The following is a 16,966-nucleotide window of genomic DNA, read 5'->3' as shown; positions in this document are numbered from 1 at the left end:
CAAGGCATTGACAAGCGATGATATGGATCTCAAGACTATGTTGTCACAGGAAGGTCCAAAACCGTGGTTACCAAGCAAATGCCGTGAATCTTGAAAACCAAGCTCAAAAGGGCAACGACAGGGACCTCTTAAAAATCTCTAGGCAGGCACTTTGTCTCAAAACAATAGATAACTTGGATACTGCAATAACCATATAGATTTAGTAAAATGTGCCATGTAAGTTGTAAGTTTAGTGAAAGATGAGGGTGAATGATCTATCTTGTAACTTTTTAATGCATTTTATTATTTTTAAAAAATTAACTAAGAGATGTCGATCTAAACATGTGTCAAAACTATTTACAAGACCAGAATATGTTTTTAAACAACATATTAGTTTAAATATATATATTAGAATGTTCAGAGAAAAAAATATACAAATGTGTAATTCGTTTTTTTTACTAATGACTAACGATAACAGGTTATTTGAAAAGAAGCAAATTAAAACCCGACGTTACTTAGTTGGTTGTTAAAAAAAATAATAATGTTTCATGAAATTTTATCATAAAATTACTAATAAAGAAATGACAATGTGAATTGTGAAAGCTACTAGGCTACTATATGGTCTTAGCATAAAACGGTATGATAATAACACTTATCAAATCAATTTAAATAATTAAAATATTACGTAGTTTTTCACATTTTCTAACAAATCTAATTTTAGATAATTCAATTAATATAGATATTACACAATATTTTGTGAACTCAGAACACAGTATCCAAAAGGTACCTACGAAACCAGGGAAGGAACATATACGAAGTACGCATACTATGTGTGTATGATGATGCCAAGTGTACATCCCAATTCCAACTTGGTCCACGTATGAGCAACATTAGTCAAAAACAACATAATTATTAAATACATCCACGAGTTACTAAAATAAAAATTATATTCTAATAGTAACATATATGATTTAGCATACAAATAATATAATTACATAACCATTAATGTATATAGAAACTAGACCTTATAACCATTGATGTTTATAAAACTGTTAAATATACATTTTAGTAAGACTCGTTGTTATGGAGTTGTAAACGGGGCGGCAAAACCACGTGGCCCGCTATAACGCCCGGAACACCGCATTGGGTGTTAAAGCCCATGCGGTAAAGGGTGGGCTTCAACATATTAATGGCCTAATAGGGCAGCAAAGGAGAAAAGGGTGGGATCTACATGCGTTAATAAGGAAATAGTGGGACTTTAACGTGATAAAAGAACTTTAAATCACAATACATTGGTAAAAGGAATATGTTACTTAAAGCCTCATTATTTACATGACAATAACAACAAATTAACTTAAAGCCCCTCCACAACAACAACCTAATAAAAAACTTTTATTTATATGCATTAATATGTATGTTTGTATAATTTATGTGGACCATCTATTTAAGAACTCCACTTTCGTGTTGTTCATGTACCTTTAGATCCATTGAATTTGTTCAATTGCATGAAAGCCAAGTGTTGCGAAGCTACAATAAGTGTTGATTGTACTTTAGTTGTATTTAATTAATAATAAAATATTAAGGTGGTGAACTAAAACCTCATTGTTTTCGTTCATTTAAATTCAGGTTTAAATAAGACTTTTAAGGTCAAGTTAATTATACTGCAAGTTTCTTTATATATTCATGTGGAGGAACAAGATTGAAGAAATATGTTGGTATATATGCTTGGGTTTAATAAATTTTATAGTGTCGGTTATAATCGTCTGATAAAAATGTGACGGATATCGGGTCATTATTATACTAAGATGCGTTTTCTTTGAAGGAAACCCTAAGAAAAATCTCTTGAACATCTCACTAAAGTGGTGAAGAGGTAGGTCCCAGCAGAGCCCAGTTGGACCCGCAGGACTCACCTTGAAGAGAGACGTCTGCGCAGAAACCAACTGGATCCGCATGACCCACCATGCTCAGAGACGTGACGTCCTTACGCGCAGTACGCAAGCTGTTCCCGCAGGAAATGCCTCCCAATGGCGAAGTACTCCGCCTGTTCCCGCAGCTGCGGATACAAGCCATCAGGGAAGGCCACCCGCGCAGCAAGGCTACACGCACAAGGCACTTAGCTCTCAAAATAATTCAGTAGTCACCTGAAGGAATGAGCAAAGCCGGGAACAATCCCGCACAAAGGCGGGAGGGGGAATACTCCCGCCCAAATGAGCCAGTCCGTACGATACTGGAGGATCTTTTGTACTGTACCTGACGAGGTATGGGCAAAAGATCTGACCAGAGATACGACAGCTCATTGACAACAGTATGGCGAGCAGCATGCTCTTGTACTGTATGTCACTATTAGCCGCTGCCTACTCACCAACTCCTGTCATACCACGTGCATAGCCTGCAGTTGGTGGAAAAGGAATAGTACACAGCAGGCCTGGTCACTGTCAGCCGCTGCCTACCCACCAACTACCAGCATGGCACGTGCGTAGGCCACAGTTGGTAGAACAGGAATACTATTCAGCCGGCTATACCCTCTTGGAAACCTACCTTCGGCTATAAACACCCCAAATGGTATGATCATCTCATCTTATCTTGTATCTTACATCTTATACCTGATATCTGCTCTAGCAATCTCTTAATATACACTTATATTCAAGAGCAATCTAGTCTGATTCTCACGCCGGAGGGTGGTCACAAGGAGGTACCCCCCCCCCTTCTCAGTGACGAGCTCACGGTGTCTGTTTTGCAGGTTATCAGAAGAACCATCTTTGCCGGATCTAACCCCTCGTGGGAAACATCTATTTAACCCCCAGATTATCTGTAATCTGCCCGGGGTCCATTAGTTTCTTCATTGGCGTCATCCGTGCATAAAAGCTAGAACTTCATTTCTTTTCAGTTTTTTCAAACTTCTGGAAAGATGGTTAAAGAAACTCCGGTAACCACAACCCCAGCTACTGGGGGGAATACCGGCGACTACACAGTTTTTATGAACACTACCCCGGTTACCCAAGCCGGGGCAAGTGCAGTAAATTTTACGAACACTACCCCAGTTACCCAAGCTGGGGCAAGTGCAGTAAATAATCGCTCACTGGATTCACCGATACCCAGTTAGAGAGACAACGAACGAGGCTCCCCCGCCAAACACTCGATGAAGTTAAAGCGTGGGCGGAAGCACGTCAAAAAGAATTCCAAGCTGAGTTGGATGAACGCTTACGTTTACTCCAACAGGCTGATGAATTCGTAGAGTACTTTGACGATGATTCGAAGGAATCCGATAGTGACGCAAACCCTCGTCATAGGGCGAAAGGGAAGCGTAAGAAAACGGACTCCCAACCGAGAAGGCGTTTTGGAGAAACCTTCAAACCAAAAAACGCAGGTGGAAACCCACGTGACTTCTCCAAAACATTTACACCAACTGCTGCAAAGGCGGGAACGTCCAAATTTGCAAGGGACATTGCGGAAGCAATCGTCCCGAAAAGTGCCAAACAGATGTCCAACATCGGCACTTACGATGGTATATCTGATCCAGACGATCATTTGAACAGGTTCATAGCGGGGGCAACCGTCAGTAGTTGGACGGAACCTACGTGGTGTTACATGTTCCAAATGACGCTTGTTGGGGCAGCTAGAGCGTGGTTCGATCGTCTACCGGTCCACCACATCTACGATTGGGAAGACTTCCAGCAGAAATTTAGCCAACACTTCAGCCAACAAAGAAAGTATACCGTAGAGCAATGGACAATCCTCAAATGCATTCGAGAGGAAGATGAATCTTTGCCAGACTTCATCACTCGCTTCAACTCAAAGAAGCTAAGTCTGGGTAATATTAGCGAAGATCTTGTTCGTGCTGCTTTTATCCAGGGCGCGAACGACCCAGAGCTCATCCGCACCTTAACAGGTAAAGATGGCATGCCATCCACATGGGATGCCATCATGACAGCAGCTAAACGCTTTGCGAAAACGGAGAAGCAACTGGGTAGAGATCTCCCCCAGAGCACAAACCTCTACACCCAGAAAACAAGAGAAGACAACGTCCTTACCGCCCGACTAAACAAAAAGCGGAAGCTAGGCATTTGGCAGTCAAGGGTAAACTTTGACACCTCATCCGGCTTGCAACATCGGTTAGGCGGAAGGGATAACGTACAGTCGAACCAGAACTCCAGATGGACGCCACTCACCAAAAGCGTCACCGAGATATTCGCCACTGAGGAGCTCCCATGGCCAAAGGCTCCAATAATCCGACATCGTCACAATGCTGATCGGAGCAAATACTGTGACTTTCACAGGACAAAAGGCCACAACACTGAAGAATGCACAGACGTAAAGGACATCGTCGAAGCATTTGTCAGAGATGGGACGCTCGCACACCTCGTGGCGTAACGAACGCTGAGCAGGCTGATGCGTGTAGAACCCCAGTTGGGGAAAACACGAATAAATTTGCAGCTTCAATGTTGGAGACTACATACTGCCTAAACAACGAGATCCCGAACCAGGTGCATATCGGCTCGATGGCACTCCCATCCCAACAACATGGAAGGGAGCTCAATTACACAGTTTGCATGTAGATCAAATCCAAATTTGTAAAGAAAAGGCCCAGAGCCACTTCTAATGGAAATGATTCTCCTTAGAACATCGATGCTGATGATTTTACATTTATACTTATGAACTTTCCACACGGATATGCCGGTCTTCACCGCATACATAAGTGTGAAAGAAAGCCGTTGCGTGGGGAAGGCGGCAAAACCCGCATAAACCCAAAAAACGGCAAACCTTCACGCTGGTCAGTTAAAGGTAAAGTTCAGTCATCCCACTAAATGAAAGTGCCGGTCTATCCGCACGAATCATGAAAGAGGAAACTGAACACTAACCTATTAACAACCGCGCGTCGAACGGTTAATTTATTCAACATTGATATGCCGGTATTCACCGCATAATTACGTGGAAAGTCGTTGCGTGGGGAAGGCGGCAAAACCCGCATAAACCCAAAAAATGGCAAACCTTCGCGCAGGTCAGGCATAGGTAAACTTTGGTCATCCCACTAAATGAAAGTGCCAGTCCTAACCGCACAAATCATGATATAGGAAACCGAACTAACCTATAGACAACCGCGCGTCGAACGGTTAACTTATTCAAAATACTTATAAAATTTCTAACAGAAGGATGAGGAAAACCTCCACGCAGGTCAGATGTAGGCAAAGTTTAGCCATCCTACTAAGTGCAAGTGACGGTCTTACCCGCACAATCACGAACGAGGAAGCAAAACTTCAACCTATTATCTACCACGTTCAAAGGTTAACTTATTCTAAACACTTAGAAAATTTCAAATGAAAAGATGAGGAAAACTTCCACGCAGGTCAGATATAGGTAAAGTTTAGCCATCCTACTAAGTGCAAGTGACGGTCTTATCCGCACAATCATGAAAGAGGACGCAAAACTTTAACTTATTATCTACCACGTTGAAAAGTTAACTTATCTAAGTACAAAAGAAATTGCTAAGTTAAATCAGAATATGCGTGAAATAAACAAGGCAAGGGATTGGCAAATAATCTTTATTCAATCGAAATTCATATATTACAAAGATTGCTGGGTACATACCCGCATACAAAAGAAGCTATACAAAAATAAAAATCTACTCTAATGGTGGAAAGGGATCTTCAGGATCAAGCTTCAGGACCACTTCCACTTGGACCAGCACCATCAGTAGAGCGTGGCGGTTCAAGGAAAGCTTTAAGGATAGCTAGCCCATCATCAGAAGCAGCAACTTCGTTCACCTTCTCCACCACCGGATGCGGGAAGGCGGCATACTGATTCACTGCTTGGTCATATACAGCTTCAGTATCAACATCATATAAAGGGAAGTTGGAAGGCGGGATGCATTTCTCAACGAACCCTAGACCAAGCAGGAAGCCGGCCTTTTCCCCATCCTCGTGAGAAGCGTTGAGGGCTGCGCTCATGGCATCGTCGTATGATGTGTCCGTGAAGACTCGATGCACAACCTACAAGAAAAAATACAAGTATCAAAACCTTTTCTATTTACAAAGAAAAGCGTGAAGACATTAGGAAGCTAAGCTTACCTGCGACAACGCTTCTCGAAGAAGCCATTCCTTGGTAACCAGAGCCTCCTGGAAGGCAGCTTGAGCTTGGTTACGGGCGCGTTCGGCTTCACTTTTGTTGAGGTTGGCAAGCAACACTTCTTTAGCCGCAGCCTCTTCAACGCCCTTTAGCTTCCGCTCAGTATGGTCAAGCACCCCCCTCTGGTCCAAGATCTCTTGGAGCTTCTTGGCGTCTTCCATCGCCAAGGCATCATGAGCCTGTTGGAGCGCCTCTAGTTTGGCTTTAAGTTCCTCATTCTCGAGGCGTAGAGGCTCAGCAACAGCTTCAGCCTTGGTGGCCCTCTCGGTTGCGTTCCGTGCAGTTTCCTTAGCCAGCCGAAGCTGTTCGTTAACAGCTTGGGCAGCCTTGGAACGGGCCTCGAGCCGGGCATGAACTTCAACCTCGAGGGCCTTGAAGGCCTTCTCCTTTTCCGCAGCCACTGCGGCAAGCCTCTTGTTCTCCTCCCGGACAGCCCGCGCCTGAGCTACTTCTTGAATACGAGCTGCTTTTAACTTGTTGTTTTCACGACAGAGCAGCTCGACGCGCGGCTGCATCCGGGTTAGGAGAATCCGAAGCTCGTTGGTTAGCCTACCCTCCTGGTAGCTAGCCATTGCTTCCCCCAACGCACCACTGGGAGCTGCGTGACGAGCCCACTCCACGCACTCCACAGGCGTGCGAAGGGTTGTTCCTCGGCGGATGTTCCATCGTTGAACATACACTTCATTGGAATCCGACACTGCAAAAAACAAAAAGCAGTTAGGAAAAGATGATATATATAAAAAAAAAAGGCCAAAAGAACCCTACGCACCTGTAGGGTCGACAACAGGCCGATAGCCGCCAAACCCATCACCTGAACCCAAGGGAAATCCATCCAAGAGGTCAGGCAGATGGGAAGGAAGCAGAGGTTGGCGAGAAGCCCCAAGCATACCTGAAGGATCGGCTGTAGCTGCCGACGTCGGAGGCATGGAGGCCGCCGCGGTAGAAACCAACCGAGGTGAACTCACAACCGTGGTCGCCGCTGCGGAAGTACCCGCATAAATAGTCACCGCCGGCTCAGTGAAAGATTCAGTAAATATGGCACTGACAGCCGGCGGAGATGTCATCACAGTTGGAACAGTTGGCTCAACTGGGTGAGCAACTGAACCAACTGAAGCAGGCGCAGCCGCCTGGGTCATCGCCTCAGGTAGGTTGACCAAGCCTACCGTCATGGGTCCGGAGGTGCTCCTCCCCGCTCCACCCTGGAATGCGGTAGCATCCACGCCTGCACAAAGAAGATATAAGTATAATGGCGGAAAGATATGAAGTTAAAAGGTAAAGTTTGTACTTACGGGTTTTCTTGAGCCTAAAAGTGCGAACAGGCGGGGACGAACCCGATGGAGCCGGCCTCTTCACGCCGCTCACCGTCGTTGTCCTGGGCTGCTCGGAGGTGACGGTCGTCTCAGCCTCCGGAGCAGTGGTCTTATCACCACCAGGGTTCCCCGCCACCTCCTCGCTTTCGGTCTCTGAATCAGACCGATGCACCGGATCGGCAGTGGAGGCAACCTTCGCCTTCCCCTTCCCGCCGGCAGCCTTCTTTTTCCGCACCAACGAAGGACCATCTGCGGATTCCTCATCAGAACACAAGATTAGAGGAATTCCAGCAGAGGTTTCAGCATTGAGAGGTCGAGGATTGAATAACTCCTTACCTGGCCGCCTGGCGCTCAGGATCTCGTGGCCTGGCGGGTAGACCTCCACGAACCGATCCGCCGTCTGTTCAAGGATGGGCAACTCATTCTCATCTAGAGCACGAGTACCCATCCGAGCGGGACCATCAGCCTCCCGCGGATGCAGGAGCGACTGCAAGTCATTCCCCTCTGAAATAAAAAAAAAATAAACAGTTAGAAGAAAAACCTATATCAACAAAGAAGACAGAGCATACCGTAAGGGACAGAGTTCAAACCGTATTCGAGGACGATGGGAACCTGCGACGCCTCCTTCCACACCCGGCTCATCCCAAGCATCACCATCCCAGACTCCGCAAAGCGGTATACCGGAGTCTGGACCCGGGAGATCTTGGCGAACCACTCCGCCTCCTGGTAGTTGAGGGCGTGAAGGGCGGGGAGTGCTCGTCCATTCTTAAAGGTCATCGCAAGGGGGACGACGCGAGCGGAGATATAAAAAAACTCACGCTTCCACGACCGAAGATTGCGCTCGGTAGCGCAGATCTTCAACCCCTTGATCCGATTGACCAAGGTGTACCACCCCTGGATGCACCTCCAGGAGTAGAAGGTCATCAACCGATCTACGTGGGGCTCCACGCCCAGAATGAGGCACACCCACTCAAAGTGGCGGATCTTGGCGATCGCCATCGGGTGTACCTCCGTCAGATGCACGCCGTGCCTCTCCAAGACACGGTATACAAACTTCGTCAATGGAAACATGAGATTCCCATAAACGAAGAATGCAGCGTACACCCCTATCTTGCCCTTGGGGGCATCGTACACCGTCTGGTGTGGCTCCGGAAACTCAGGCTCGAACGACTCGAGCATGAACTTCCGGACGACGTACCGATAGAGGTCGGCCGGAAGAGCACACTGGCATTCGCCAGCAGTGCTCTTATCGTCTTTATCAGACGTAGACGTCGGGATCTCGGCGTGCACGTCAGATTCTTCGGCAACAGCTTCAAAATCGTGAGTAGAAGACATGGTTTGGAGGTAAAGAAGAGTGATTTTAGGAGAATGCTTGGCAGAAAGTATTTGCCGGAAATCGTTTACAAGAAGAGAAGAGTGAGTGTGAATTACAAAAGACCCTCTCCCCCTTTATATACTCATCGCAATTAATGCGATGAATTTAATGCGGAAGAGAGAGAAATCGCAGGTGCAATGAAACTATGACACGTGGCAATGAGCAAGCTGGCAACAGCTGTTGAAAGGACGCGTGCCATTAACTTCGCGGCCACGCGCCCGAAAAATCGCGCTTACGCGCCTGAAAAAGCGCCTGGAATGACCATATACTGTCACGTCGCCATAACTTCCTGCACGTCCTGACACTGTCAGAGGAAACCGTCGGACGACGTTTCAACAGTTTGGACTGTTCTTATCCTTTCACCAACTCTTCGAATTTCAAAATTTCAAAAAGATTCAAAAGTAAGCGGGAAAATACCCCTTACCTTGGCAACCAAGTAACTATAAGACAGGTGCGAGTACAGTGTTAAGGCAAAACCCTTCACATACTTAGCACCTGCAGGGAATTGAAGCCAAGAATACCTCGGCGACCAAGTAACTATAAGACGGGTGCGGGTACAGTGTTAAAGCAAAACCCTTCACATACTTAGCACCCGCAGGGAATTGACGCCAGGAATACCTTGGAAGTAAAGTAACCGTAAGACGAGTGCGGGTACAGTGTCAAGGCAAAACCCTTCACATACCTAGCGCTCCGCAGGGAATTGAAACCAAGAAGGATCTTCTGGGCCATGCTTGCGGAAACGGGAATAACATCCCCGCATAGCGGGAACGTCGAGAACTATATTGTTTGAAACTCCAAGATGGAATTGGTGGTTTTAACATAATTGATCACTATATTCAAAACTACCAAAACCTCATGGAGAATCCACACAAGTGGGACTCAACGCTCCCGACTTGCGAGGAGGTTACAGACCTACCCGCATCATACCCAAAGATCAAGCAGGAAAGTCGGGAATTTCTGCAAGTGACATTAGGACTTCCGTGGGAAGAATCCCCATGGAAAACCTTAAAACTAAACCCTTTTCAAAAACCCTTTGCTTAAGTCCAAAAGTTCACCTCACTTATTAAACATTCATGAGAAGAACATTGGACTGGGGGGACTTGAAGAGGTAGGTCCCAGCAGAGCCCAGTTGGACCCGCAGGACTCACCTTGAAGAGAGACGTCTGCGCAGAAACCAACTGGATCCGCAGGACCCACCATGCTCAGAGACGTGACGTCCTTACGCGCAGTACGCAAGCTGTTCCCGCAGGAAATGCCTCCCAATGGCGAAGTACTCTGCCTGTTCCCGCAGCTGCGGATACAAGCCATCAGGGAAGGCCACCCGCGCAGCAAGGCTACACGCACAAGGCACTTAGCTCTCAAAATAATTCAGTAGTCACCTGAAGGAATGAACAAAGCCGGGAACAATCCCGCACAAAGGCGGGAGGGGGAATACTCCCGCCCAAATGAGCCAGTCCGTACGATACTGGAGGATCTTTTGTACTGTACCTGACGTGGTATGGGCAAAAGATCTGACCAGAGATACGACAGCTCATTGACAACAGTATGGCGAGCAGCATGCTCTTGTACTGTATGTCACTATTAGCCGCTGCCTACTCACCAACTCCTGTCATACCACGTGCATAGCCTGCAGTTGGTGGAAAAGGAATAGTACACAGCAGGCCTGGTCACTGTCAGCCGCTGCCTACCCACCAACTACCAGCATGGAACGTGCGTAGGCCACAGTTGGTAGAACAGGAATACTATTCAGCCGGCTATACCCTCTTGGAAACCTACCTTCGGCTATAAACACCCAAAATGGTATGATCATCTCATCTTATCTTGTATCTTACATCTTATACCTGATATCTGCTCTAGCAATCTCTTAATATACACTTATATTCAAGAGCAATCTAGTCTGATTCTCACGCCGGAGGGTGGTCACAAGGAGGTACCCCCCCTTCTCAGTGACGAGCTCACGGTGTCTGTTTTGCAGGTTATCAGAAGAACCATCTTTGCCGGATCTAACCCCTCGTGGGAAACATCTATTTAACCCCCAGATTATCCGTAATCTGCCCGGGGTCCATTAGTGTTTTTTCAAGTGGTGATGACATATCGTGTTTATATTATAATTAACATTCATGCATATAGTACTTATATTGAATAAGTAATTAACGTTCAATTTTGATTTTAGAAGAAAACTCACGATACTTAAACTAATTGTTAGGTGTTTGAAAAATATGAAGATATGATTTGTACGCTTCCGTTTTCTAAGAGTTTAAAAGGACATCTTGAATTTATCTAGAGCCCATTTAACAAGATAGTGTTCTTTTTACTATGTATGTATATGGTCTAAAGATAATGGCGTAAATGTAGACGTGTAGTATTTTCATCATTAAACATACCTAAGATCAAAGTTTATTGTGCGTACTCCAGCTCAAACGCGCTCGTGAATGACTTTAGAAGCAATTATTTTATCTTATACGACCCAACTAATTATTTGTTTATTGTTCAACGATCCCCGTAGAAAATTTCTTTTAATCACCTCAAATGTTTTGAATTTTGATAACGTTGGTAGGAACTTTGACCGACTAGAAATTACGAGCAGGTTTGAGCTCAATAATGAAGCTCAGGCTCGCGCATTAAGCAAGCTTATTTGAGGCTCAAGCTCTTTTAAACTTAACATGATTCGATTTTTAATGAGCCGATCTCAAGTCATTTATGAGAGGCGTAGCTCGTTTACACACCTACAAAAAATTTATTTTTATATTATATGTTTCCTAGCATGGGCACATATTATAAGGCCATGCGGTACGGTCACCAAATGACCACTAGTGATCCAACCTGGCACTAGACCACTAGAGTGGTCGCGGGGAACATCGGGCCCCATCTCCATTCAACTAGTTGCGTTGTGAAAACGATCTAGTCTAAGGAGACCATTCTCACCTTTGCCTCCCTCCTCCCTCTCTCTACCATGGTTGTAAAAATCTCGACTAGGAGTCAAGTACTCGTCGAATAATCGCTACAAGGTATGGTGCCGAAACGACTTTCTTTAACTCTGCCTAGTTACTCGGAATCGATCAAAAGTTGTCTAACTCCGCCACAATTGGATCTAGTCGGTCAACTTGAACCGGTTTTGACTTTAAAAGTTTAAACATAATTCACATTTTTATAACATTAAAGAACAATTGTCAATTTTTTAATTAATTATTTTCAAATTTTAGATATTTTAGTATTTTAAGATGTATCCTTTTTAATTTATATTGATATCCACGTATTTTATTGTAAATATTAGTAGATTCATGATACTTGACATACTTATAAGTTCTCAAAAAGTAGTTTCTTTATAATTTACCACGTCTGAGTACCACTCGCAACTCTCCGCCTAGATCGAGTACTCGCAACTCTCCAATCAACCACCCTTTAAGCGCCTAGCGACTTTTGCAACCATGCTATCTACAATATATCTTTCTCTCTCGACAATATAAAAAACGAGGAACGGAAAATTGTGTGTATAATGTATGTTGAGTGGTGGAGATGAATGAAGAAAATGGTGAGGCGGTGAATGGAGACTGATATGTATAACGCATGACCTAAGATGCGTGATACATCTTATCATATTATGTCCTTAAGGGATAAGGAGTGATGGTAAGTTGTATCCCCCTCCAGTTTAGAGCAGAGAGTTTAAGGGCATGTTTGGTAACCTCTTAATGATTTCGTTAAGAGATCACATATTAATCCGTCAGCATTAAGTTTGTTTGATTCATTAGAAGGATACCCTGAATCGATCAACAAATCTCTTACCCATTAAGTTTTAAAATGATATTGAATGAAAGTTTTACTCTTTTATCCTTTCACATGTGTTTATAACAATCATTTTGACACTTACACGCCACCTCCTCGACCCACCACCACCACATCAGTGTATATAACACTGAGTACTTACTCAAGTTCAAAGTCTATTAACCATTAAGATCTCTTACTAGTTCAGTATTTATTGGTGTAGAGGTTGCCAAACAATATATAAATCCTAAAAGAGATTTATAGGGTATTTAGAAATAGAATAGTATTCCTTAAATAAATTCTAACCATCTTTCATTTGTGACACTTTTGGTGGCATTGCCAATAAAAGATTTAAGCTAGTCCTTGTGGGGTTGTCAGTTCGGATCCTGAGTCTAACCGAGTTTTAGTCTCACAATGTGTTATGCCAGAGAGCTCTGCACTTGTAGTGGCATAACGACTGTCAAGTCAAGTCAAGCTCTAAAGCCAATATAATACAACATAATCTGACCAAAGTAAGATAATACGGCTCTCAAAAACATAATACTATCACTGTTTTCGAAAAAAAAGAATCTAACCATGAAAATGCTATCTTATCAAGGAAACAAAATATCTAACGTAATGGCATAAATGTAATTGTGATTCAACATTTGAAACAGTGGTCACTAGATGAAACAACTTTCTTTCTCTCTCTAAAAAAACACCAAATCCTATCGATGGCCGCCCCCGGTTTTCCAATCCCACCACCTCCACCTCCTGTTTATAACCTCACACTTTTCCACCACCACTTCCACACACACCATCTGTTACATATACAATCTAACCGCCTTTATACATCAATTTGTGATCGGATCTTTGTTTGTGTTGTGATCGATCCATGACGATTGAGGTAGGGTTAACTGACGTAACCAAGGTTACAAGGAAAAAGAAATGCTCTCGTAAAACTAGCAGTAAAAGGAAACCGACTCCGACAGCGAAGGCGATCTCGTTTCCTTTGCAGAGGCTGTATATGTCTTGTCTAGACGTGTTCAAAGGAGTCGGAACCGTTCCGTCTCCTGCTGACGTGCAGAAAGTTTGCGGTATTCTCGGTGAGCGATTTGTGATTTCGAGTTTTATTTATTATGGTTTGTTTGTTTTTAATTAGATTATAAAATATTAAAATTATTATAATTCAAAAGATAATTGCCAAAAGTGTTGGATACTATTTTGGATATGGATATAATAATTAGATGTGAAAAAGTGTAATTGCTATAATTGGTAAGACTCTGTTTGGATAGTTGTTTGATAAGAGCATCATATTAAATACTCCTAAACAACTTTAATTTGATTACATGCAATCCGAATATATGTTTCTAGTAGGAGTGTTCATCTGATCGGATATCTGTTTATTTGGTTTTCAACACTTTTTTGGCATATTCGAAAACCTAACTAATCAGAATTAGAAATGTTCCTACCCAAACCAAATTAAACTGGTTATTTGGTGGTTGCTACTTGATTAATCGATTGAATTTGGTTTGGTTATTCGAATAACCAAGATCCATGAAATCGATAACCAACCCGAACCGACGGTTCGGTTTTTGGGTGATTTTCGGTTTTACTTTTTTCTCACCTCTATAGTTTCTAGTGATCATTTGGAATGACTTTTAACAAAAAGCAAGATTATATGTGCAGAGATTTGTGTTGCTTGACAACACTCTACAGAAGAACTTAAGTGTTATTTAGGTGGTTTGTGAAATTAGAGCATTAGACATTACATTGATTTATATGGCCGAATTCTATAATGCATGCAAGAAATATATACAAAAGTAAAAAAGTTTTGGTAATTGCAAGTGTTTCTTTGAATCTTTTCATTATTTTTCATGAGTCTTCCACACATTTCTTTTATTGTTAGAATTATGAGAGATCTGAGCATGCAGTTAAACTTTAGGCTGAATGTGACACTATGTGGTACAAAAACGCAACGCGCAAACTAAATGAGTTTGAACCTAATTGATAGGGAGGTAGTTTATCAACATAAGGGCTTGTAGCCCAACGGTACCTCCCACACGTTGGTCCCACGGTACCTCCCACACGTTGGCCGTGGGACGGGACCGGTCGGTGGGGGACACCCAATGGTGGCATACACCAATTTTACATGGCAATATCGAATCTTTTGTTTGTTAAATATATGTTTGTTGAATAATGATCGAATTTTATGATTCGTATATTTATTCGTTTTGTTAACCAGATTTGTATCTTTTTTATAGATGGAATGAAGGCAGAAGATGTTGGATTAAGTAGCAACTTACAATTCTTCAAGGCTCCTGCTATACCAGGAGTAACTCCGAAAGTAGCATGCACAGCCATATACCAGTCTGAAAAATTCTCGGTAACTATTTTATTTTTTTCGCATTTTTTGACACAAAAATCTTTTTCGGATGTCATCTAAAACTATTATCTGTTCAATATTGCAGTTATGTATTTTCTTTCTCCCTGCAAATGCTGTCATACCTCTTCATAATCATCCCGAGATGACGGTTTTCAACAAGCTTTTGATTGGGAAGGTGCATATTAAAGCATATGATTTAGTTACTTTAATTGACCAGGATGACTCGGTATCCCCCTCGCAACGTGAGTTCTCAATCTCTATATATATTCTCTATACATGCAAGTTTTATTTGAAATATTAACTTGAATGCCACTGTTTTTGTGCAGGCAAATTAGCCAGCTTAATAGCTGATGGTGTGTATACGGCGCCGTGTGATACTTCAGTTCTGTATCCGACTTCAGGTGGTAACATACACGCGTTTAAAGCGATAACACCCTGTGCAATCCTTGATGTGATGGGACCTCCATATTCTAAAAAAGATGGTCGGGACTGCTCGTACTATAGAGACATTCCATATGACACGTTGCCATGTAAGCAAATATCTCTACTCGTTTATATAACCGTTAAAAACTTAGCGTGTTTATACTTTTATGATTACGATTGTGTGGTGACTGAAATGTCGATTATTATGATTTTCAGGTGAACGAGCGGTTAAGAGTGAAGGCGAGAGGGAGCGATACTGGTGGTTAGAAGAAATTGAGACGCCGAAAGAATCAGAAATGGATGGAATCGAGTATATGGGACCACGAATAATCGAAATGAGTTAGTTAATCATAGGTGTTAGGTTTTCTTTGAGCATTTTGATGTTGTGGGTGTATAGATGTTGGTGTAATAATCTCTGAAAGATTTTGTTTGTTTTGTTAGTTTATTATTAAGGTTAAAAAAAGTTGCTGAAAGTGTGTCGAATTTGAAAAAGAGAGGCGGCAGTTAAAAACAGGTTTATGACTTTATTCCCGTCTAGAGCGTAAATGAACCATGCCGCTCGTACTAATGAACTATTTGAGATTGGTATTGGTTTGTTAAAAGGTTGAGTCAAATTAGAACGAGTTTGGACATGTCTTTTTTGATAAGCGAGTTCAAGCTTCATTTACCGAGCTTGAGTAGACTAGTCTAAATGAGTGTGAGTTTATTTACTGGTTTCTATTTATTACTAAAATATATATTTACATAACTATTATATATAAAAATTTAATAATATAATTAAGTAATAAATGTCTATGTTAAATAATTTTTTTTTTGTTATAAATAAAAAATATACTATAATTAATAAATAAAATGCTACGCAGTCGAGCTCGAGTTTGAGCTGAAGTTTGAAAAAACTATTCACAAGCTCATTTGTGATTTAAAAACAAGTCCTTATAAGTTCAGCGAGCAGCTCATAGGCTATCCATTGTAGCCGAGTGGATTTTTGATAACTTGTTATATGTTTTCATGTATATAAGTTTGTTATTTGCATGTTCTCATGTATACCCATATACTTATTGGTTATTCTCATGTATATCCTAATGTTGTTCTTATTTGTTGATTTTTCAAATTGAAATGTACCAAAAACTTTATATTATTACTTTTACAAAAGAATTTATTTGCCACGTTTCATATGCTCGAGATGAAATAATGAAAACGCCCACACGAATAGACAGACGGCCTTCAAGGTGTAGTAAACTCATAGCCTTTCAAGTGAAACAGCGGTCATGAATAAAATTCAAGTCTTTCTAATACATTTATAAAATATATATTCCATGAAACAGACTAGTATTCATGAGTTCAGTGTGGAATGTTAAACGAGTGTACGTTTTAACCTCTTGAGATTTGTTGTGCTACATTCATGACTGACTCGGTTTCAAAAGTAGGTGTGTTTGGTAGCATTCCCACATCCCAGGGGCAGCATAAATCTTGTGTCATCTCATCTGGGACAACCATCAAGCATGTCTAGGAACAACACAACTCCAAAAACAAATTATTTATCGTTTTTATAGGGTCGTAAAATTACATTTTTACTTTAAATGTATACATAAGACAATTGTATAACCAGTTACCTATTCTTTACTCCAA

At 42.4% G+C, this 16,966-nt stretch overlaps 1 protein-coding gene across 1 annotated transcript; it reads left to right on the top strand.

Annotated features, from left to right (window-relative positions):
- The first annotated feature begins 13,390 nt into the window (after positions 1-13,390).
- On the top strand, positions 13,391-16,000 carry LOC143551426 (plant cysteine oxidase 2-like). Its single transcript, XM_077041870.1, has 5 exons — positions 13,391-13,634; positions 14,793-14,914; positions 15,000-15,156; positions 15,241-15,444; positions 15,554-16,000. Exons 1-5 carry the CDS (start codon positions 13,424-13,426, stop codon positions 15,679-15,681), a joined length of 822 nt encoding a protein of 273 aa, XP_076897985.1. The 5' UTR covers positions 13,391-13,423; the 3' UTR covers positions 15,682-16,000.
- The last annotated feature ends 966 nt before the right edge of the window (positions 16,001-16,966 follow it).

This window comes from Bidens hawaiensis, unplaced genomic scaffold (assembly GCF_021521415.1).
Source record: "Bidens hawaiensis isolate Kalapana, Puna unplaced genomic scaffold, B.hawaiensis_p1.1 tig00016457_1, whole genome shotgun sequence".
Taxonomy (NCBI): Eukaryota; Viridiplantae; Streptophyta; class Magnoliopsida; order Asterales; family Asteraceae; genus Bidens; species Bidens hawaiensis.
The sequence above is the reverse complement of the archived record's forward strand: the minus strand, read 5'-3'. Positions and strand labels throughout refer to the sequence as shown.